The 25206-nt window shown below is 39.3% G+C and overlaps 1 protein-coding gene across 5 annotated transcripts in view; it reads left to right on the top strand.

Moving 5' to 3' along the window:
• Positions 1–25206, top strand: part of LOC100748507 (putative polypeptide N-acetylgalactosaminyltransferase 9) — a 299103-nt gene that overhangs the window by 189915 nt on the left and 83982 nt on the right. For all 5 annotated transcript variants that reach the window (XM_033324345.1, XM_012393134.3, XM_003494457.4 and 2 more), the window contains 2 exons: positions 20794–21518; positions 23769–23967. In XM_033324345.1, the coding sequence (XP_033180236.1) occupies positions 21272–21518; positions 23769–23967 (446 nt within the window). In that variant the 5' untranslated portion in view covers positions 20794–21271. The remainder of the gene's footprint in view (positions 1–20793; positions 21519–23768; positions 23968–25206) is intronic.

Raw genomic sequence — 25206 nt, 5'->3', positions numbered from 1 at the left:
TTGGTATTTATATAGGTATTCATATTAATGGAATATGTGACGTGACAGTGAAAATAGTAATTTGAAATGGAAAGCAAAAATTAGTACGCATCGTCAGCATGATCCTTGATTAGCAGAAAAGCATTCTTTCATGGGAATGAATTTCTATAGGTCGCATCCTCCGACATCCTTTTTGTTTCATTCCATAAATAGCTATGAGAGTCTGTCTGGCATATGGAACGGCCAGACTACTGCGCAAAGCGCACTACTGTGCAGTCTGTAGAATAGTACAATGTAACCAGCGAGGTGTAACTCCTAGTGAGACGAATATTGCTCGTTTGGGCTGGTTTCGTTTCCACTATTTTTGCCTCCTCCACCTCCTGCGCCATTATCCTTCCGGGATTCAACAAAAAATCAAAATAAAAGGAACTGCTTTGCGTCGAACCAACCTAAGTCATTGTAATGGAACAATGGGCGAATAAAAAAGAAACTTCGTAAGCAACAACTGTAATAAAAGGTAGAATATCGATCCGAAATTTTAATTAATATTCTTCTCTTGTTATTTTTTTATTGTCATCGATAACCAACGAGCTTTAATAACCAACAAGCAAGGTCTGCATTAATTATTTGCACTCGTTAATCTGTTATCTGTATCATTTTCAATTAGAGATATCTATCACGTGTACAATTAAAATCGACCGATAACGCACTTAAATTGCTTTTTCTTTATTCTACCTGTTTATTTTTCAATACGAGTACGAATAATTCGCAAGAAATATATTCGTCTTTCTGCGTATACTTGTTCAATAAACTGCTATCGTCCAATGAAAAAATTTAGGTTTCACGTCGATTTATTTCGTCTTTCACAGTTTTCAAATTAAGAGTAACTCGAATTAAAAATTACTTTCAATAATATTTATTATTTATTACTCGGCATTTATTTCGATCGATATTCGCGATGAAACTATTCAAAGACCACCTTCCGCAAGAAATTTCCAAATCTCGAAAGATCCAGAAGATGAAAGGAATAAATTATTTTTATTTCTATGACAAGCGTTTGAAGAACATTTCCTTTTTTAAATCGTCGGCTGTTCTCGTTGTGGATTCGATCGTAGTATCTTAGATATTTTACAGTATATCGCTGGTACGGTAACGTTGCTCCGGAAATATTCTGTTTACTCTGGCGGATGCATGCGCATGGAACAGGGAATCGGATATTCTCAGAGTTTTTCCTCGCCGACATAAGCTGCATAAACCCGATGAGACTTTTGTTTACACGACATCGTCCCTGTATCGATGTCGAGAACGTCGTTTTAACATATGCTACGACTTTTACCTATGGAAATGGAAGCGGCTTGATACCAGCTTAAAATGTCACTTGTTTCTTTCCTTTCACCGATAAAAATCCTCAATTTCCGATACAAATTTCCACCAATATTCCCTTACGCGATTTTCATGCAAATAATTTTTTCTTTTTTCCCGAACGATACGTTTGAAACATAGATCAACTCCGAACATAGTGAACTTTACGAAACATTCTAATTGGCCATTCCAAAACTCTCGTGGCTAAAACACAGCCGTTCCACGATTAGCCACATGGTTCCCGGTTACGTGCGATGCGTATTCAAGTATCGATGTAACCCTAGTCCTCGGCGCGTGTTCTCATATCAAGCTCTGACAACCGTCACATGAAATTATGCCGTGTGCCGTGTGCGGTACACGTTCGTCTCTGTAAACGGCTGCTTTATCCGCTCTTCTCCGTTTTTCTTGCTCGCGGCACGTCAGCGCAACAATGCGCGCGCGTGCATCCAGCCGGAAGCTGCAACAGAGGAGAGCGTATCCAGAAGCAGCGGGATACGGTCCATGCCACGTCTGTCATGTCTATGCTCGTCGTATCTCGTGGACGTCTCCTTTTCCTCCAACTTGGACACAGATTTATACTCGTGTCGTTTCGTTGGACGCGACGGGAATACACTCGCAATTGATCCGCGCTTTTCATTATACTTCGTCACGATGTCGTTCAGAGATTCGCGCACGGATTAATTGCGCTGTGGCATCAGAAGTGGAATTCTTTTAGATCATAAAGCAAATCGCAAGGATTAAGGAGAAAAATATACAAGTTGTCGCTAGATCATGAATATTCATGCAAATTTATATTTTATCATTACGAAGACTACTAAAAAACAAAAAGAAATGGAATCTAAGTTGAGGTTTCTTTATACTAAATGTCCCAACAGGTAATACATTTTCGCGTGTTGTGCGCATTCCATGCTTTTCCGTATTTCCAAATTTCCGCAAAATGCATAAAGATGCAATCTAGTTTGTATTCCCATTGCCTTTAGATGCACGACGCTTGTAGCGTCTTTAGCGTGAAGGTAAATCCGCTCCATGATGACTATGTTTTATTCTCGATAATCTTACGATAATACTATTCTTGATAATCTATAAACCGGTTCAATCAATGGAAATCAAAAGACACCCAAAAGGTACGTTAATTACTCGGCTATCAGAGCGTATCACGAACCAAGTGTAAGCTTCCCTATTCTCACCCCTTGTTTCTCGTTTCTCTCTCTTTGTTCACCATTGTCGCTGACGTGACAATCCAAACAACCGTAACTCGTTCAAGATAACACAACGAACACTCATGGTTCTCGCGCAGTATGCGCATTACCAGATGCCCACTCGTCTCGAGTCCGCTTTTCGAAAAAACACGCGAGCGAATTAAAGCGACGAACACGAAGAGGGTGGGACAAAGATTTGCGTCGCTTAAAACGAGAGCTCGTCGCCGCAACGAAGACACGTGACGTAATACTAGTTTAACGCGCGGCGCGAGCACGTAGAAAAGAGAAACTCGACATAGTTTCAACGAGTTGAATTCGGTTTTACCCCGTGCAGCGACGAGAGGAAGCGAGAGTTTACGCGGAGATGGCGGAATTCGCGCGCAGTTTCCGGCCCGCAAAGTGACCGAAGTCGAGTGCAGGGCAAAGCCGGCTGAGTGCAAGAACGTGGCGGAATATTTGGCGACTTGGAGTGCAGTTTAGGAACTCGAGTCAGCACAGTTCTCGCGAACTGCTTCCGCCAACTAGAGCATCGCGCATGTACGTTTGACGAGTTCGAGTGGATGCTTCGTTGAATTATCTTGTCTCTTCGATTCATCTCTTTTCTATCTCTCTTTGGTTACGAGACGTTTACTTTTGGGTTATTAAGTAGAACGAAGCTTTGAATGTTTCTATTGGCATTCTGACGTAGATTGGTATTGGTTTTCGGAGGTAGAGGAATGATCTGTGGACAGACGCGTTATTTTTCGGGCGGGTTTTATTTGGTAGATTTTATTTTCAAAGAATTATTCCCGGCTTGCAGTTAGTTTTGCTTGCGTTCTCTCATCTAATTCAATCTACCGTAGAGCTTTGGTAACTAGGAGAATCGTAGCAGCATTCAGAGTCAATTTTGTAGATAGCCTGGGTAAAGCCATTTCAAAAAGTTCTTCCCTCTTTTTCGAATTATGCTTTGATGTTTTATTAGGGACGGGCTGATTCATATTCCTATTGATCTGTTTATACTTACGATCCGGCGGCACGAAAGCCAACAGTTTTTACAACGACAGGATTCTTGAATTGATATTCGTATGGGTGGATTTAAAAAATGAAACGAAAAATGAAAAACGAATGTTGGACCGAGTCGATTAATAGAATGATGCAGTAGATAGAAAGAATAATGTAAATACGAAATAATTCTTTTGCGAAGTTTTCGATTGTAAAATACGCGTAAAACTAGTATGAAATAATATAGAAGACTTTTCTTTGACGACAACGTTTTGATAATATTTTATTGCGATAATTATTACGATAATTATTGCGATAATTCCTCGAGAAAGTTCATTACTGGAACGGATGTAAAGTAGATAAGAGGCTTACGGACTTTCGCTTGCTCTACTTCGCTGTCCGCCCCTGTTATCAGAATTACTTTGTTTTCTTGACGCCGTTATCGTTCTCGTTTACCGTTGTGTATCCGAGATTTCTGAAAATTTTCTGTACAAAGAGATTCGCGATAAGGTGAGTCGCAGTGGTTCTCAACCTCTCCTTAAGTACGCGTAGAATCAAAAGTAAAATTCAAAGATCTTAAAGTATCAGCATGAAAAATATATATAGTATGCAAGTATATAAATTACATTTTACGACAATTTTAGTCAGCATCCATTTGTTTCCTTTTAGATTAACATTTTTCTTGTTACTTTTGAACGTGTTCGAACAGAATAAAACATTAAAAGGTACACGAGATAGAATCAAGTTAATGGAACGAACAGAATGTTTAATTTCGCGATGGTATCGAATGCAATGCGTTTTTTTTTCGATCGCCGAGGCAAATTCGAGCGACGATCGACAGCGAAACAGCCGTCGTAAATTCGACGAATTCGATTTCGCGTTCGAATCACGTTTGGGACCGTGGTTGTCTCGCGAGTAATCAAAACGGTTGACGTTGAGCCAACGACGAGCAGTCCCACCGCGATTCTTACCCGATTCCTCGTGTTATTCGTCCGATCGTCAGGTGTCGTCGCTATCAAATTCTTCCCATGGAGCACAATTTTGTTTCGCATCGAATATCTCGTTCGTTCCCTCTTCCACGCGGCGTCACGTTCGCGAAATTACCGCGACGACCTCTCTGATGGAAAAGAAACGCCGTGAGAAGCCTGTGGGGAGGCGAGGCTTTTCAATTCCATTGCGAATCGTTGGTTGAAAGTGGGTGCTTGGAGTTTGAGGCTTTAAGAAATGGACGAAGGTTTTACGGGCTAGGAACTTTCGTGGGGTGAGTTTGATGGCTGATGTGTTTTAAGTTCGATGCTTTTGGTAGATCCATTTATATTATTTGTCATAAATGTACAGTGTCTAGAAAAAGTATTTGCACGTGTCTTATCTTCCAATGAGGTTTTCTTACGAGATTCTACGTTTCATTTTCATTTTCATTGCTACGTTTCAAAGCATAAATTTACTTGATCTCGTTAAGACGCAGTATAACTTTTGTCCCGATATTTCAAACACTACACGTATAGATATAGTTTTGGGATTGTATTTATCTGTGGCGAGTGGCTCAGAATAATAATCACGTAGGCTAAAAATGTTCATCGGTGGCTTGAATTTATTTTCGTGAAACATTCTCGCTTTATTCTTTAGTAATATGATCGAAACAAACGTCAGTAAACAACTACCACTCGGTTCAATCTGAAAGCGCATTCTGAAGTAAAACGCAAATGTTCTCGCTTGATTTCCCAATTTCCACCGATATCGCGAGGTTGGAAATGGCGTTAATTACACTGATCCAATAAACGTAGCAGGTGCATCCTTTGATAGGCGAAATTTCGTCCATGAAGGCACGTTTCATCGCGATGTGTACGTTCTCTCCTTTGCCAGTCGGCGTTCACGCCACGGTGCGCGGCGTTAATTCGACGAAAATTCATTAGCGTCGTCTCTCGGAGGAGGTTCGCGTCGACGGCCTGTGAAATCGAGCTCGAATCGTCCCGCGGGTGAAGATTCGATTAACCGCGTCGTGTCGTCATCGTCGCGGCCGCAGACAGTCCCGCGATGCTCTCCATCGCCTTTCGTGAAACAGTCGTCGCACCTTGGCGAAACTTTCCAAGTCGAAGTCGCCGTTTCTCTCTTTCCGGCGTCTGCTGCTCGCCGCTAATTTCGCTCGTTACGGCACAATGTTTGCCCACCTCGTTCCATGGGATTTCCCTCTGACCGTTACCGTGTAAATGAGATTTCAGAGGTGCGCGCGTTGATTGCGGAATTTGTAGAGGTTTTTCGACGTACGGGTTTTTGATGATCGATGTTTGATTCGCTAATTTTTTATTACAAGACTAGGGTTGGTTTGGAGGAGGATTAAAAGGATGGTAAACTCGTTAGGAGGTAATTGATTCCTGAATTTCGGAGATATTCTTCGCGATCGAAGTTTGATTCGTAAATTTTTTCATCACAGTGTTGCAGATATTTTAGAGGAGAGCGACTTTTGCAAAAATTTCGTGGCAGAGTAAAAGCTTGTTACTAAGCTTGGAAGAATTCCGTACACTTGTGCCGATAATTATGAAAGTGGCCTAAGTGATATTTAAAGCTTCGCGTTCAACGCATAGACTGTATTCTGCTTGACAGTTTGACTGCCACGCCGAAATCACACGTTTCGCTCAGCACGCCACGGGAGTATTTTTATTATTCAAAGCTTATAATGGTGAAATAATAATAAATCGATGATGTAAGACAATATTCTTCCCCAATGGACCGTTTATCTTATTGGCATCGTGGCGCCTCGGTAACAGTTAATAACGACATATTATGACAAGGCTATGCGGATCGTACGAGCTGGCAATTAAGTGGGTGCGGGCCATTCGAGCTGTTTCTTCTGGAGAATCCTACGTTCTTAACCGAGTGGTTCACAGTTCTATTCGGCAGCATCGCTCTCCACGCTTTTTATATTTCTTTCGAAAGCAATCGTGGACGGTTTTCCATAAAATTTCTTTTTATCTGTGTTTTAACGATGCAACAATCAAGCCACGGTTCGATTTCTACCACTTTGGAAGACTTTTTCACTTAGGCGACTTTCATAATCATCGACAACGTCTATGGAATTTTTTGTAATTGATTTCGAATCACCTGACTGGTGTTAAAGGAGAGGCTTTGACGAATCCTTTGATGAGAAAATTAAAAAAAGCTTTTTGAATAAAATATGATATAGGCAATGGACTTGCTTGAAAAGCTAAATAAAACCATATAAATATCCGTGGCTTCCAACAAAATACCACTGGGGATGAATAAGTGGCTCAGCTATTCTGCTCATTCTGCCTTTAAATAAACATTAGCACCGCATTCACAAGCACATCCCAACTTGAAGCGCACGCGTATAAATCTCCATTGAATCCCAATTTCTGTAAGCCTGCTAAGTCCACATAAAATCACGATCGATAGCTCGTTTGAGTCGATCAAAAGTTTCGTTCCAAACCAAACCAAACTATTCGTAATCGCCACTCGAAATAATTAAGCTAAGTCATGTTTTACCGCAGTCGTATCAGCCTAATCGAAAACCGGCTGCATCGTTCCTTAAAAGAGTCGTAATTATGAAAGTGGAAATTTTCGGGACCGAAGCGAAGGCGGTACGTGTCGGCAAAGGAGCTTAAAATTAACGTAAAGACTTCTTGTCGATGGCCTCGTGACCCATGACCCGGCCCTGCAGCACGTGATTTCTCACGCACGCCCATTTTCACTGGAATTTCCGCGTTGCTCCGCACACAAGCCTCTTGATCCCCCGCTTAAAATCAGGACTCTCGCGATAGGCAAACGTTTGCCGTGGAATCAGCCACGCTCGGCTGTCCGACTTGATGAAACGTTACTTTAATTCCCCGGCATTATATCGTCTCAGATGGCAGTCAGCGATAAGTCGGGGAAAACAGAAAACGCGAATTTTGGATTAGATTTCGAGCGGAAATGGATATTTCGGGAATGAAATTTTTGTTACCGCCTACTTGCGTGATATCGAGCTTGAAAGAAACGCGGTTCATTTACATCTGGAAGATTGAAATAACTTACATCCGAGAGAGCTGAAAAGCGGTGTAAATGTCAGAAGCGAAGATTTCTAGTAGGAATAAAAATCGCGACTCTGTCAATTTTGCCACTGTTTATCGTTTGCTGTGGACTTTCGGTGTTTATATAATTCGAAGAAAGTATGCGAGTTCGAGCGAAACACGTATATAAGAGGAGTCGAATTTGCTTAACTTTCATCTTTTTCAATCTGGACCCGCAGTTGGTAACATCTGGCGAACAAATAATTCATTTGAAAACTATACGAATGAAAAGTTTCGTGTCGTAGATCGTTATTAATTCTATAATTGAACTCGAGCAACGTCATCATACGAACAATCATAGTAAACTCTCTGGATTTCACAAACTACGTAACATTAAATTAAGTAACCAACATAATACATCACATCCTAGTTTTCACCATCGCGTACACGAAAATTTGCAGTGTAACTAAGAGTGCAAGTGGAATTAGAAATTATACGAAAAGGGGATGGAACGAAAAAGGCTAGCCGGGCGTTTATAGTGGAAGGAAAGTACGTATTTGGCGATGGTCCAGGGTTGTGTGCACGCTTGGAGTGTCCATTATTCCATTAGCGGTTACCGTGTTAACTCTTTATTGCCCGTCGGTATATGAGCCACCGTTCTTCATTCTCGCCGAGAGGGCGTTTAATGTCCACATTTCCCCGAGATTACCGTAAAACCGTTCTCATGCCGATTATATAGACACCAGTTGTCCCTTTTAGGCCACGCGGAAGCATTTCCGCGTGCATCAAACGCGAAATCTCGAGCCTCAGCTAGTAAACGAAGGAAGAATTGCTGTTCTAGCTTATAGTAGTCCGAATGAGTAGAGAAGTATCGCGAAATTTCGCGATGAAAAGCTGGAATGTTGTTTTAAACAGGGAGACAAATTCAAAAATTTAATGCTTTGGCTTTTTCTTCTTTCTCTCTTTAACATTCAATGTGGCAGGAATACTCTTTTGACATTTCGTTTAATCGATTGTTTGAGTTCTTACTGAAATATTCGATATACAGGAAATATTAATTTCTGATTCTAGCTTCTATATTCATATTCTCTGCAAAATGAAAAATTTGTGTAACGAGTTCTTCACGCGGAAAGAGAATTTGGAAAAAGAGAACGAGTATACTGTACTTCGTACTTATCGAAAAGTACAATACAAAAACCGGACAGGAATTTCAATCCTTATTGCATCGATATAACAACTATTTCAGAATTATTTTATCAGATACACCGATGCGAAGATCAAACTACGCAAAAGCAACCGCAGAAAAAAACGGATTGCTGTTGGAATGAGTATTCTTTGATCTTCTTACATTACAATATCTCTAATAAAACGAAGGAACCGGTGGAAAAGCGAAATAGCGATTTTATTGGTCGAGAAAGCGATTGAATATTGGCAAAATGAACGGGGACGAGAGCGTGTCCCTTTGTACACGCGAAAGGGCAGAAATTCTCCGGTGCAATTTGCTTTTTTTATTACGAATTACGTTTTATACGTGTGCAGACAGGTCCAGGTAAAAGGAGGCGCGATTTCGAAAGGCAAAGCAAAATCGTACGAGCATCGCGAAAGTTGATTAAATGGCTGCTCGTTTTTAGCCGAGGAGGATACGAAGTTAGCCTGGTCGCAGTATATTGCAAAGAAGAATAAAAAAGGAAAGAGAAAGAAAAAAAAATACGTGGTTCTAAATTAAAAATTCATTAGCGTACGAAGGATAGAGGAAACGTGTTCCGACCGTATGAAGGATCGTACAAAGTTATCGAATTTCCAAATAATACTTTTAATTGAACGACACTTTGAACACTTCCTGCGCTTCTATAAGTACACACTGAATTTTCGAAAATTTATCAGATATCCGAAGACAGTCGTTTTTAATATAAATGAAGAATCTAAGCTGAACTAGAAAATGTAATTACAGTTTGACGGAATCGTTTCGAAACTACCGTTTCAGCTTCTACGAGGAAGAAGCTTGGGTATTTTCAAATAATTTTTAATATTAGCGGAAATATGACTCATAAGACTTATAAAATTTATTTGTGAATCGAACGAGGATAAAAATCCTTTGAAAATACGTTCTACGTTTTCACGAGGATGCAATTTTTGAAAATTTGCGTATAAATAATTTGTACGTGTTTTTAATACGAATTCGAAATATAACCGGGTTGATAGAAGAATATCGTTGTAATCAGACACGGACAGAATTGCTGGGAATTAAATCACGTCAGATTTTTATTATCGTTTGACGCGTTATTTCATGAACATAATGCACCGATTTGTGTATTATTTTATTTGGTTAAAATCGACTGAACGTAACAGAGAACGGCAACGATTATTAATTCGTGTTTGTTAACGATGCCGGAGCAATGAAATTACTTCAGTTATACGGTTACCTAACGTGAATTAAATTCATTTAATACGAAATAAACGAGACCAGAACGAAATCTATCTGCAGAGTCCAGAGAAACGAAACATATTGCCATTTACATATCGTTCGAATAAAGTTTACCGCGCCGTGTATAAATTTCAATATGCAAAAATGGCCAAACCAACTCGTATTATCTTTCTTTTGCAATTTATTCAGGGTGTTCGGGATTACGGACCGTACAGTGATTCCAGAACCACGTAAATTTACCAGAAGGTTCGTGTTCTCTTTGACAAATGGCAAGAAGTTTAATTTTTCCAGGATAATATTTTAATAATAAAACGTACACGACATCGACATACGTGGCATTAGTAAAGAGAATAATTATACATCAAGTGGATATAATAATAAGTTTTGTAAAATTGATATTACATTTAGGAGATGTATTTGAATATTTTAGATCAATTATCGCAGTGAATTAATTTCCCTTGATTCGATATCAAGCTTTTGAAAGCGGAATGAAAATTTTAATATTATTATTGGTCATTAATTTCGTGATAATGTTGTATGCTATATAATGTGTAATTAATATTAATATAAGGTAATAATTATCAGTGATGTTTATGAAATACGCACTTTAAAGATTGCTATAACGATCATGTAAATTTATTGAAAAATAATTAGGATCGAAATGATGTATTGACGCAACTTTGATATTAATGGGCCAGTGTCACCTGAGATTAGTCATCGTTCAAACTCTCACTGATTCGATGATGCAATTTCATGCAGTCGACGAACATAGAAAGTCTTTTGCATCGTTAAATGAACATCATAATATGAAAATGACAGTCGCGGTGATTAATGAATTTTTTATACACTCGTCAAAACGAGACACTGAAATATTATTTCTTAAGTATGTAAAAATTTCTTTGCTTCATAAAGTACTATAAATATCCCTGAAATTGAAACGATAAAGCACGGACATAATTTCGAAATAATATCCATGTTGAATATTTCTCATCCTTTCAAAAACGTTTAATTAGGAAATATGTCCGAACAGTGGTCATACGGTTAATTTCCTAAATTTAGGTTAAAAAAAGCTTCGAATTCAACGAGATCTAAATGAATGTTTTAAAAGCGTAGCTGTTACAATTTCGTTTCATTCCATTTTTTTTATTTTACCGAAAGCTCAAGAGACCATAGTTTTCACGCTAGAACATTCCGATAGGAACAAATAGCGTTCAATAACTCTTCGTTAATCAAGTTTCCATTTTCGAAGCGAAGCTTTACGCAGCTTTACGTCTCTTTTTCTCTCTTTCACTGTAGGATCATGGATCATAAAGATCATGTTTGCATAAAGTACGCGGTAAGAAACAGCGAAACAATCGTTCTTGTTCTTTGCAATCTGCAAAGTGATAAAGTTCTTTAGTTATAAGTTTAATAAAATCGTTAATCGGTAGTATACGGGTAATTTAATGAAAATTGAATGCAAAATTCCTTATTTATGGAAATGTATTTCATATATCGAGGATTCATAACAACTAGATCGTAATAGAAACGGATTGACTGATAAAATAATGGCACTGAATGCAAATACGTACTAAAACATTCGTATTTTTAACAGAATAAATATAACACACCAAGCAATTACGTTTAGTGTCGATAGTAGAGTGGCAAATATTTAACACGAAAATCATTCGATCGTGAACTACTCAGAATTTAAATAAATATTCCAACGAATTCCCGGTTGTTTGCACAAGTCTGACGCTTTTCACCCTGCGTAGCTGTAAAGTAAATAAAACACATTTTATTTTCGTGTTTTATTTGAAAAAGTTTTGTCCCACCATATTTTTAAACACGATCAATTTTATCTTCAAAACACGAATTTTGGAAATATTAGAAGTTCAAATACATTCCATTCTTCGCTATTAAAAGGTAGTCGTAATAATCATTTTGACGCATGAAACTTTTAGAACTAAAAATAATCTGCTCTTTTTTATTCCTACTTTATTTAATACAAATTTAGAAATGGCGTGAAACAAGCGTAAAAAATCATTTGAGAAGGAAACTAAAACAAAAAAAAAAAAAAAAGAAAGGATTACGTACGTGACCTCTGAAACAAAAAACGAAAAACCTGAACGCGACACGTATAGCCATATATACCAATATCCCTCAAAGTTGGAATTGTATCGTTCGTTTTCGTTTCTGTATCTACCTATGCTATCGAATCTTTAAAAAAGTGTTTTTTTCGAAATTGTCATGTCCGGTGTGAAGAACTAGCCTACAAAAAAAAAAAAAAAGGATAAAGAATCACCGCGTTACCAGAAATTGTTCGTATATAAAATACTCGTGGAAAGAAGGAAATTGACAATAAAAAGCGTCGCGAAGTCTCAGCGAAAACATTCACGCTCGTTAACTCCATTATTCGAAAGAAGGGACACAAGTGGCCATCTCTTGTTCGCCTCGGAACCTGGAAGCGAAAGGGAGGAAGGAAACTTTTAGCACGCGTGTAAAAAGAACAATATTGACCCTCGTTTCGCGAACTTTCCTCAAATTAGGGAGCAGAAACGGAAACAGAAGAGAAACACAGGGTACAAAGAGGAGGCTTAAGGCACGAGCTACGAATAAAGAGACGAGTCACTCGTCTCTCTCTCTCTCTCTCTCTCTTTCTCTCTCTCTTCCTATCCGGAGTAAAAGAAAAGTCTCGATTTACTTTCATCCTCTGTCTCGACTACTGTCGGAGCTGTTGCACGCGCGTTTTAGCGCTTCCCTCTCGAACGTTCCCGATTGTTTTTCCAATCTGCCTTACACCGAGTTTCATGCAGATTCGAAATCTTTCGTTTCGCTTTGTTTTTTCTTTCCTACGCTTGTCTCTTCCCACGACTTTCTTTGTCCTTTCTTTCTCTTCCCGTGTTCAGCCTGCCGAAGGCAGCATCGACTTATTTTCTTAGCGACTCGGACCGCTCCGTTCGATTGCCCCGCGTTCCGTTGTTGCGAGAATGTCTCGCGTTTCCAACCGACAGGATTTCAAGTTTGAGAAACTCGCAATTGGACCGCGAACGTTTCATTTCGGGAGCTGGATACGCTTCTGCAGCAACGTTGCTGGAGTTTTTTTTATTTTTCTTCTTTTTAAGAAATAGCTGTCTGACACGGAGAAAGTACGTTTAGAGAGGGGAAATGGTTGATGTAGAAGGAAAACGTAGAAGAATATTTTGTGGCTATTGTTATCTTGTCATGTTTGACTTACGATCGTTTTATATTTCTGACGGTAAATTTTCAATTTCTCTTCTGACCACTTAACCTTTTACGCTGGTGTCGTAACGCGAACCATAACTTCATTCACGCCAGTACGACGACACAGTTAATTTGCATCACAACCGAAAGCGTGCAACTCCATTGCGAGTGCAATTTGCATCTCTACATGTCGTAATAACTGTTGGTGTGAAAATTATTATTCAGTTTTGTCTCTGTCGATAAAAGATGGGAAGGAATAGGACGTTACCTTTGAAGAAGTAAAACTTTCAAAGCGAAAGTTTCTCTGTAAGAATATATAGTAGCTTTGCCATACGTATCAAAAACTTCTTAGAGCGCAGAGGCTTGGAAAGAGTAGCACACGGCATACCATCGAACAAATTTCGAGATCCAACTTCCCTCTCCGACTTACTCGGCAACGAAACTACCTGTAAATTCGAAAATATCTCGATTCCTGGCATTCGCTCCGATATCGATACCAGCTAGAATCGAGAACATTGTGGCGTTTCGAAATGGAAGCTCTCGAAGGCGGCAAGTGTGTCTGTCCATTACAGCGTGGCTTTAACAAGGGTTGAAAATCCCTTGTTGAAAGTGGAAGGCGAATAAACAGGGACACGCGACCGAGATGTTATCCTGGGTGTGGCGGCGCAAAGTAACCTAGCGAAACATGGAAGGGACTGCGGCAATAAAAGGAATAGAAAAGAGCGAAATAGAATAAAAAGCTGGAAATACAAACTTTCGAAAATGTAATCTCACGCTTGCCGTTCTGGAAATTCACCGGTGAAAATCCTTTTCTTCGCGTGACTGGTTCACCAGCCAGGAACCGGTTGTCGGTGTTTACAAGGAAACGCGGTTAACAGGATCGATTCGGTGCAGTTCCTAAAGTTGCGGCTCGCCAGGAGGTGTGTACACGGATCTATGCGAAATAGTGGAGAGAAATGCTGACAATTGTCGTGAAATACAGGCTTATGGAAATAGAGATTGGTAGAACTGATTATTTTGTTGCGAGGGTGAGAAGCGACCTAATTTCACACATTCGGTTCGCCGAAGATTTTAGGCGACTATACTCCTCGTCGAATTCTTAATCTCAGATATTTATTGAACGACAATGCAATAGAATTTGAACTTTGAATTTTTGAAGCATCGAGCTTTCGAACGTTGAAAATAATTCGATATTATTTCGATCGATAATACTATTTTGAAATCGAGCAATTTTGTAAGTCTCGATATAAGGTTTTGCGAGTAGGATAACAGGCTGATTAGAGTCTAATGCTCTGAAAATGAAATATGATATTTAATACGGTACGATAATACGTAGCACGGTCGCTTGAAATAGGTAATTTCGATTCTGTTGCTATAGGATATTTAATAAATGAATAGTTATGTGATTGAAAATTAACCTACGAGTAACTTTATCACATAATCGCGTACATTTCAATTTACACGCGATTAACTCCAAGCACAAAAACAGAGCAGTCAACGTTACCTCCATTACAAATAATTAATTGCTATCACTCCCATGTATCCCCCGTTACATACGCGTAAATTATTATAATCGTGCCGTTTACAATTAACTTAATAACAAAATGCGATAATAATATTCACATGCCGTTAATTTTAGGCTTAACCGATTAAATATCGCGCTATAAATCTATTGCAATTGTCGAGTGTTCAGATGTAAAGTGTTAAAAATGCACAGGAATCTGAAATTTTTAAAATTGTCTTTTAAAATTGTTCCAAAAATTCAAAATCCATAGATTAAGATTCTTACAAACTCTCCTAGACTCGAAATCGCATAAATTCACGAAGATCTTTCAGTTTCTTGTAGAAAAACCTAAGGTTCTAAAAAAAAAAAAAGACAAGAATTCCCATCCAAGATTTTTCAAACTGGTATACTTCGAAAAGATCTGTATTTCTTGAAACTAAGCCAATATCGACCACAAATTGTATCGAACGACGATAAACGTTTCGTCCTCAGCATCGCTAGCGCGTTTATTCGGTTCGTTTGGTCAAAATTCCATCGATAAAGCTCAATTTATGAAGAATCGGCCAAGTATCCAACGTATATATCCGCGAACACAATGGCAGCCGATCGAAGTGCAAACGATTGGTCTCCAACCGTGGGATTATTATATTGTCAACAATCGGACGGAACGATTTCTCGTCGCAAGCCACCTCGTTCCTTCGTCCATGGCTGGCGACACCCCCATTTTCCGGTAAAATGGAGGGAACCGTTGTGTCTGGAGTAGCCACACGTGTCTGCCAGGGAGGGAAAAGTGTCTGTTAGAACGAACGAACGACTGCCAGAAACGTACGTGGCGAAGTGGTTCGTTCGGTTTTTAGTGGCCGTTACCATCGACGACACTTCACGCGTCTGAGAAAGAAAGAGAGGAAGGGTTTTTCCACGTGGACGGCTCGAGGAAAATCCTCGATCGATGTAACTGGATAGAAATTGTTTTCTTTTGACTGGCTGGAAATACACCGTGGATAATGGTCCCTCGGTACGTGGCGTTTCCTGAGTTTTCTGAAGTTCGTGAAGTCTCTGGGTTTGCGATAGAAGAGGATATTGATGTGTGTTTGTGAAAGAAAGGGAGTAAGTGAATTTCCACTGTGTGTATGCATCTCGTGTGTTTTGGACGCCGTTAAAGGAATATAGTTGGAAAAGACTTTGTTCTGAGATAGAGTAAGAGTAATATATGTGTAATGAAGATTACAACTTAATATCGTGAGATGTTCTAAATTGCCTACTATAAATCTAATGGTAATACCACAGTCTGATGTAAACCAACATCGTTGATACATCAGGAATTACCTGCCTTGCATCACGCACAAGTTCCATTATGATACATTTACTCGAAAATAGTTAACGTTGCTACTTAATCATCTTTTACTGAACCTTCGAAATCTAAATGTAACAATCTACCACTGAGACACGTGGTAGCAATATCTTTAATTCTACTCGAACGTACTGGGTATGGGGAGAACGTACGAGGAAAAGTGATATATTAATATACTTAAATTTGAGTAATTTCGGGCCGAACACGAGTAAATATAGAATAAATGCTTTTTACAAGATGTTTTATCTAGCAAAATAAATTTGGAAAACGTATCACGCGCGTCTAAATTCAAGATTTATTTTTACACGTACAACTTACTTAGCCAAGTTTAAACATACTTGATAAATTTTCAAACTCGATTTCCTCAGAAATTTTCCATTTATTTTTTCATCTACGATCGCTCTGTACGCAACTGTACTATCAGTTACATATCACCTTCTACAAACGAATATAGCGTACAAATACTTTCTGTAGCCACTGTATGCAATTGCACGCTGTATAGCTGTAGATTTTTTTTCTATAAAAAGCTTCTGCCAATTTCCTGTTCTTCGTCATATTTCCATCTCCAAAGGAATTCGCTGTACATATTCTACCAGTAAAGCAGCAACAATCACGCCTAGAATTCCAGAAACATATTCAACCTGTCTTCGTTCACCCGGTCATCCAGATACATCGAGAAGACGCCCATTGCCTTTTCGCAAATCCTTGGAACCGCATCGAACGTGCACACGCATATAGTCGCGGCTCGAAGCGAGCTTTCTTGCGAAGCTTTTCGCTTCGAGGATCTTTCCTTTTCACCGCTCCTCTCAGACCTCACTTTCATCGTCCCGTCGTGTGTAACTATCTCGAATTCTGCGCTCGATCCCCCGATACGATATAGTCGGTCGACGACTACGACGACTTCAGACAATTTCTGAGATTGCGTGCACCGCGAAAGTTTTCCCGGCGAGCCGCAAACACGGCCGCTTATCGCGAACAATTCTGATTCGTGTCGCGATATGCGTCTCCCTGTCTCTCAGCAGGGCTGCGTAACCGCGGCAGAGAGTTTGAAAACAGAGAAAGGAAATGATTACTCCGCGCCGAAATTGCTCTTCAGGCCAGTATCTCGCCGACGATTCTTTGGAAAGTAATCGATTTACAACACAGAATAATATCGTCGCGATTGGAAAATTTGTACAAGGAAAGGGAATTTCATTAACATTGCCAACGTCTATTTTTTATTTGCAACAAGTCGTGATTCTCGTTCGCTTTACGGATACTTACTTTCTGTGATCCATTAATTAATATGTTGATGTTATTTCAATAAGCAGATAAATCTTTCCATTAGAAGAATCTACCCATTATTGCCTTACTTCTTTTTCGGTAGAAGAAGTTACGATCTATCAGATGTTTAATTATAATTCCTGATTTTAATAACGAGCGATTAACAAATCGAATGAGGTTCAATACCAGAACTTTTTTTCAAAATTTTTGGTATTAATTTTTGATGTTAAGATGATGTACGTGTAAGAATTCACAAATACAGTATCGACGTTAAATACGGAGGAGCCATCAGTCGGATATAATGCTCGATTAAAGAGGATCTATTCCTCCTTGTCGTATAACGCGAAATCGTGTAAGCTCATTGTAACCATGTTCTCCTATGTCTCATAGACGGTTAAAGTAGGTCAGGCTGCTATTCTAATATTTCACATGCGAACGCTAAATCACGTATCGATTAGAGGGATCCGCTGAAGGCAGAGCACGCTTTTCTATCGTCCCGTTCTAATTAAACGTCGCATGCTGTTATGTTCAACACGCGAAATACAATGTGTTCCATTTGCACGAAATACGATGAAATTCGTCGATACTACGTAATTTTTCTATTACGTATATTTGCTTGTGTAAAGAACGAAGAGAAGAAGGAATGCAAGATAAAAGGACTACTGTGAGTATTAAAGTTTATACGAAAGATCAAAACATTCGCGTGCCATGTCAAAATGAAAGCCAAATTGTCGTCATTCGTACGTGATCATTCAAACTAATTAAATTCCTCAGGGAAATGTCATGGATTTCAATAAAACGACCACATTTCACAGCACAAAGGAATATACTATTGTGATTAATTATGATATCCGTCCATTTTCACGATCGATCATTTTCACGATATTTCGATGATCGAAGAAATATTATATATTTAAATAAATATTCCAAATAGATATCCTAAAATTATAAAATCAATATATCGTAACAAACAAATCTCGTTGTACTTTATCGATAAATAATATTTTGATAAACAAAACATTGTTTTCCATGAAACTTTCATTGTTCGTTTCTTTGAAATCCTCTCGGAACTCGTCCGATGGTCTTGCAAGACACTTCAAGAACGATCTGGATCCTGATCGTAAAATTATCGCACGATTGCGCCCGCGACACGCATCTGATACGCATTAAACTTGCAAAACCTTGTTAACACGACACTGTATTCGTAGGTGCATCAGGATTCGCGCGCATCCGCTCGTGGGACGCGAGTTGCGTCGTCGCCGAGAAATTCGTAATTCAGTCGTGTGATCACCCGGGCTTGTTTAATTGAAATACGCCAACAAAATTGCCCGTCTCTCGGGCACCCTATGAAGCGGAATTTAATCTCATTGCTGACGCGACTAGTCGCGTATTATCCGCGTAACGAGCCGCGGAATGAAACAATTTCGTTCCACCAAGGTGGAATCGCCTGGGGCTTACACGCCCTTCCGCTGGATTTCGTTTAGGTTTAGACGAGCCTTCGAGCATATTATCGTCTTCTATCGCCTCCAATATTCGATATTAATGGATCGTCGGAATAAGTCAGAAGTCTATTTATGATTAAATCGAATCGAATGACTTGGAACACTGATCGATCAACGATCGTATTAGGATGCAATCGGATGATTCCAAATGGAACTCGCGAACGAATTTCTATTTCTATTTAGGAACGAAGATCTATTTAGAAACCCCCTTGCTAGCTTATGTAGAAAATGGAAAATAATTACATAATAGAAACTTGAATCGACGTGGTTAGCTGGTGAAAACTTAAACGATGGTAATTATTTAATAATACTAAAGTAGAGTAAAAAGTAAATATATAGATTAAAATAATACTGAATAATTAATCGAATCGGAGAATAATTAATTTCTGAGCTATCCAGTCGGAAAATTAACCTACTCCGTCAGCCACAAGTTTTAAGATATCAATTCAATCCACTCATTGAAAAATTCTATCAATCTTTACCTAGTTTAATATCTTAATTGTGTTAACGAAATAATACATTTATGATAAAGTACATAGAAATTAAAAGGATATATACTAAACGTTAGTAAATATTCTGATAGCTTTCCGTCAATAATATGTAGAAGAATGTCGTAACACTGTTGTAATTTTTTCGTGCGAGGGAATCGTTTGAAGAGCGTTTTCAAGCTTTGTTGTTGATTAATTAAATTCGTTAAGCTGAATTGGTATACTCTCAAACGCCTGTTGCCATAGTATAATCAAAAGTTTCACCGCAAACGAAATTTCCTTGGATGATTTACTTTGGTTAATGAAATCCCGGCCGGGTGATGTATTACTCAATTACTTCGAGTAAGTTAATTTATGGGTGTATCTCCTTCCACACGTTGCTTTACTACACCGCAAATATGTCTTTAGTAAATATTTCGTGGCGTTCACGGTTTTGTCGTCGTAAATCTTCTTCGATGCGAGACGTCCTATTAAGTCTTTCTAATCTGTCGTCGATCCTATCTCGTTCCTTCGCGAGTCTCGAAAATACAAATTGCTGATTTTTGCGTTAATTAAGGTCGAAAGTTCGTAAGGAAGCAAGTTTCTCCATCAGCCAGATTTTAACTGAATTAATAAAAGTTTCAACGTGAGACGACTGATTAATCGAGTTTGTACTTCTTATCGTGTTCCACTGCGTAACCCTGTTTCGAGGATACTTTATCAATCCCTTGAAACTTGCTATTTTAACGACGCGTCACTGCTAAATCGCTTATCGAATTTGCAGGAAGTACGAAGTGAGAAATCATTGAAATACACATTAAAATTGGATTTCACCTTGTCGGTAAATTATCTTCCAATTAAATGTAAAAACTTAAATAGTTGTTCAGGTCGATGAGATTTGCTCATTCGCGGTATTTAATTGAAACAGCGGAAATAATTTTTTAATTATCAATACAATCTCCTTTCCGAACGATATTTTATTCGTATTGCATCGTGAGTAAAGAAAAATTTGTTAAACGATCTAATTTTCAAACAGAGATACGTATCTTTCACTTTCTCCGATTTAATCAAGATTGTTCATTGCATTATTCTATTTTACACATAGCGAGAGAACGCGAACAATTGCGTGATCGAACGTCTCGTTAAGATTTCCCACGTTAAATGAAGGCAGGTTAACGAAAGGCCGATAATTGTAGAGGGAATCGATTACTAAATAACACAGGAAAACAGGAAGTTGAACAAAATACCCAGTTCTTTCTCGGAATCGTGTTTTATTCTTTGCTAGACAATTTTATTTGCCAAACATGTTTCCTATTCCATTACCGCCGCCTTCGTTTCCTCTTTAAGACGGCTGACCTAATACGTTCCTATTTCACTGCACGCAGAGAAATCGATATTTCACACTAGCTTTACCGAATAATAATTGTGGAATTAATATTTCGTCTGAATAATCCGGAACCATTTATAACAAAGATTCACGTTTAAACTGTATTTCAGATCGAACCTAAATCTTCCGAATATTCCACTAATTAATTGTTGTTTTATGTTTCAGGTGAAACTATGCGGTGATATCCGAAGGAATCCAACCAGAGAACATACATATCAGCTCATATCGTCTCTATCGAACGACCACAAACATCGACCAAACTAACAAAGCATATCAAAGCAATATGGAGGCTCAGCGATGTTTCTGCCTCGTTCAAGGCATATCAAATGTCGATGGAGCGTGATCGACGAAACTCTTCGTCATATTCTGTCTTAATTAAACCTTCCTATAAACCTTACACCGAGTTAACAAACAATTAAACCGACCTGTCGCAAGAAACCACCCTTTCTCTTCGTAACCAAGAAAACTTGGAAGAAAACAAGATAGAACAGAGTGAGAGGATGTTGCTGAGGTAACGCGACCTCTCGAGCCGGCTGAACAGCGATCTTTAATCGAACCGTGCTCGAACAACGAAGGTATAGCAGGTGAAGAAGAGCTGTGGATAGAGCTAAACAGGCCCAGGTCCATAAGCTGAGAGTCAAGCATGGGTTTCCCTAGGAGGAGATCACTGTGGTTGAAAGTGGCCATTCTAGCCACGGCGGTCTGGGTTACCGTGTGCTTCCTCCTGTACACGGAGGACCGTGCCAACGCAGCTGTACAAGGCTTGGCACCGTCCGGCGTCGCGGCGCCTCAAATGGCCAATGGTTTCGTACCGGCAGCAGCGGCTCTCAGGAAAGAGACGCCGTTCAACGCGCAGCCCAAGGCAAAAGTTCAAGCCGGCCCGGAGCAAGGTAATTAATCGCTTGTTTATGCAAAGACGGGATGGAAGAGATTTATTATTATTATTAAAAGAGATCAGGGAAAAATAAAGAGTTTAATGGAGTGGAACGTAGGTCAGGGTTTGGTTTAGGAGAGGAATGCTTGGCGAGGAATTTCAAACCTTCAGATTCCTGTTGAGTGTTATAACGCCATATACGCGCATCTCCTGGTGACATTATACCTCGGTCACCTTCCAAGACTACAATACGCAATGTAAAGAAAGATACAAGGTATTAAGAATACTGAAATAGCGCATTTTTGGCTGAATCTCAATCGTACCTCGGAGAATCTCAGTCATACCTCGGAGAATTCCGATCGTACCTCAGTAGAAATCCAATCATACCTCGGAAGGGTCCAGTTAAATCGCTGTCTCTCCGTAAATCTCTTCACGCGTCGCGAAACCGTTTAAGTATCGTCATACTCGTCGTAAGATAACGTCATATACATACCACTAGTGCGTAAATGTCTATCGGTTCTATATCCTTTAATTGCGCATCACGATGATGAACAAAATTGGTTATAATTCTTGACCGAACGCGCACCCTTTCGCTCGATGCTACAGTTCCTTCGTCAATTCTTCGTTTTCAATGTCTAACATCGTTTATTCCTCTGCTATTACGAACCTTCTCTTCATCTTCGTATAGTCTTGGCAATGCGTAGCGTCCAAACTCGTACACGCATAATTCCTGTTCCTGTCGTTTCTCAAACCTTCTCTTCGCAGTTTCTCTCCTTTCCCCCCGCCTTTCTTCTTTTAATCATATTTAAACATACTTATTTTCTTCCTAGACACCTCCTATCTTCTATCGAATCTTCCATCCACCGTCATCCGTACCAAACTCTATCTGGCTAGTATTACCTCCTTGCGTCGTGAAATTATCGTCGCAAATATAACTCAAGGATAAAAAGAGCTGTATCTTTTCTGGGTCCCTTGGCGGCATTCAGTCGGAACAAAGAACGGCCGACGTACAAAAGGTTGCAACCGGAATTTCGAAAGAGAGCCGAAGGAAAAGATGGGAGGGAGGTTGATGCACGAGGGTAGTTTCACTGCGGCGAAGTTCGTAGCGGCCTGCACGCTGCTCTAAAGCAATTTGTCGTGCTCTTTATTGCCGCATCGCGCACACCGGGGCCTGGCTCGCTCGGCCAGGATGAAATTATTTCCAGGACGAGGGCAAGGCGGCGCGAGGAGAAACTGGGTGAACTCTCGAGCCCCGTACTGCCGCCATTTTACCGATGCCCTGGCTGCCAATATGACGCAGAAAAATAAAAGTCGAGTTTGTGCCGGAAAGCTCTTAGGGAAAGAGACAGCCACGGACTCGAGATACGTTCTGAAAATTCAATTCACACCGTCTTCCGTTTTTTACCCTCGTCTCTGCATCGACCACCCCCTTTGCTCTCGTTTTTGTATTTCCTTCGTTTGCCGTGTGTCGCTGCTCGCGCGAACTGGCTCGAAGCGAAAATTGCGCTTGGGCGATGATTTCGTTTCGGAATCGATGGGTGAACGAGCCAAGCTAGTACTGGGATAAGTATCAACTACATTTTTTTTTCTTTTTTAAGGAATAAATTTGTTTATATATTTAAGGTTGTTAAGGGTTGTTTCATTGTATCGTAGTTTTATTGGTTGCGTTTTTCGTATATCGATTGTCTTTGATTATTTTCATTGGTACCGTCTCCTTGAAGATATTAATGAATCAGGCAATTGTATATCATCGTATTGTATTAAATAACAGATACGTTGCGATACGTGTGATTTTCTAGTGTAAAATTTGGATTTCAATGTGCAAGGAAAGTTTAAGTAATTTGCCTCATTAATTGACTAGCGACACTTTCCCCACATCGAGGTAGAAATTTCATGCCGAGAACGCTGTCTGAAATGGACGAATTAATTTATCTTGTTAATGAGCTACAGACAAGTTTCGGAATTATTACTACTCGCAGAGTTATTAGACTCATTTAGAACACGAGTCTGCAAGAGCTGGTATTACAATTTCACACGAAAGCCACGCAGAACAAATCAGTATTAATTTCAAAATTTGTAAGACAAAACTTCCTCTTCTACGCTTATGGGAGCTAAAAATCTTCCGAAGGAAATAGGTCGTAGGAATTTTTAGAAAATTGTTAAAAGTACAAACCTTTGTTTTGAACCTGCAATTCGTTCTCATCTCGCTAACAGGAAAAAGTTATTTGCCGAATTATTATTTTACCGTGTTTTCTTTGTTTTTCAGGCGGCGGTGTGCTTGTTGCTCCCCGGGAACAAGATCCGAGCGCCCCTGGAGAGATGGGAAGACCCGTAATTTTGCCAACGAATTTGACTGCCGAAACTAAAAAGCTCGTCGACGACGGGTGGCTAAACAACGCGTTCAATCAGTACGTTAGCGACCTGATTTCCGTTCATAGAACACTGCCTGACCCCCGGGATCCATGGTGAGTCGAACCATTCTGCATGTTAATTTTCTTCCAACCTTTGCAATATTTTTTGCAACGTGTATTCCATACGTTTGTTACAACATAAAAAATATTGGAAATTACAGAAAGAAGCGATACCGTGTTTTAGTATATTTCCGAGGATCGTAGTACAATATATTTTACTATCCTCGAGTGAAATTTATTAAGATTGAACTTTTTATGGTGATTTTTAATACTGAGTGTCTTCGTGATATAGAGCAGAGTACATGGTAAGGAAAAAGTTATTCTGTAAATTTCGTGGATTTATAGGAATAATATTTTGTAATGGCTCATAAAGTTTGCGACGGTGTACATCCAATAAATACAAGTAACTCGACGATAACATTTTATTGAAATTAGTCGCATCACATGTTAATAATGATAAGGAGATATGTATTTACCAAAAAGGATCTCTTTTATGTTTGTTCGTAAGGGTATGAAAAAGATGTAGGGTGTTAATTTGTATTTGAGAAACGAAGGCTCTTTGAAGATTCAGTTAGATTTTGGTTAGGTAAGGTTTAGCATTTTTAATTCTGGAACGAAACGTCCTTGTGACATCTTAGTTGAAGATCTTTTGGAGTCTTCGCTTCTTACGCTCTCGTTTCTTAAAAGAATTTTCTTTATAGAAAGAATCTCGTCCCATTTAAGAACTTCGTCTCCTGACAATAACAAACAATAACAGAATTGATCCGCTTAGAAGATAATATCGGAGATACTATAAATATCGAGCTCTAAGACTCCGCGTGATCTCGGAAATACGTTCATAATTGCCGCAAACAACACAATTTTTTCATAACATTAATTTCACCGCGTGGACTCATTTTTCCATTTCTTAATTCACTAACGACAAGCGTATAATCAGTTGACAGTGACGACAGTGGAAAGATGTAGTAAGATATAAATTCCGAAATTAAATAACAAATTACATCTGATAGAACCTCGAGGAAAATAATCCGATAATGGAATTAACTTCAACGACGTATTATTGTTGAATTCTTGGCGGACAAGTCGGACCAACAGAGTTTTCGTTTCCTTAATATTTCAACGGATCTTAAAATTACAGTCGTGTCCCAAAGGGAGCGCGGTGCCAGTCGAGGGAATCTCAGAAAACACGAGATAATTTAGCGCGGACGAACGCAACGGGATTAAAGTTGTTCCTTCGTTATTATTTAATTAAATTAGCCAGCAATACGTTTTAGTTCGAGCTATGTCAGACAT

Source organism: Bombus impatiens, unplaced genomic scaffold (assembly GCF_000188095.3).
Source record: "Bombus impatiens unplaced genomic scaffold, BIMP_2.2 scf_2222, whole genome shotgun sequence".
Taxonomy (NCBI): Eukaryota; Metazoa; Arthropoda; class Insecta; order Hymenoptera; family Apidae; genus Bombus; species Bombus impatiens.
This window is presented reverse-complemented; position numbering and strand designations above follow the sequence as displayed.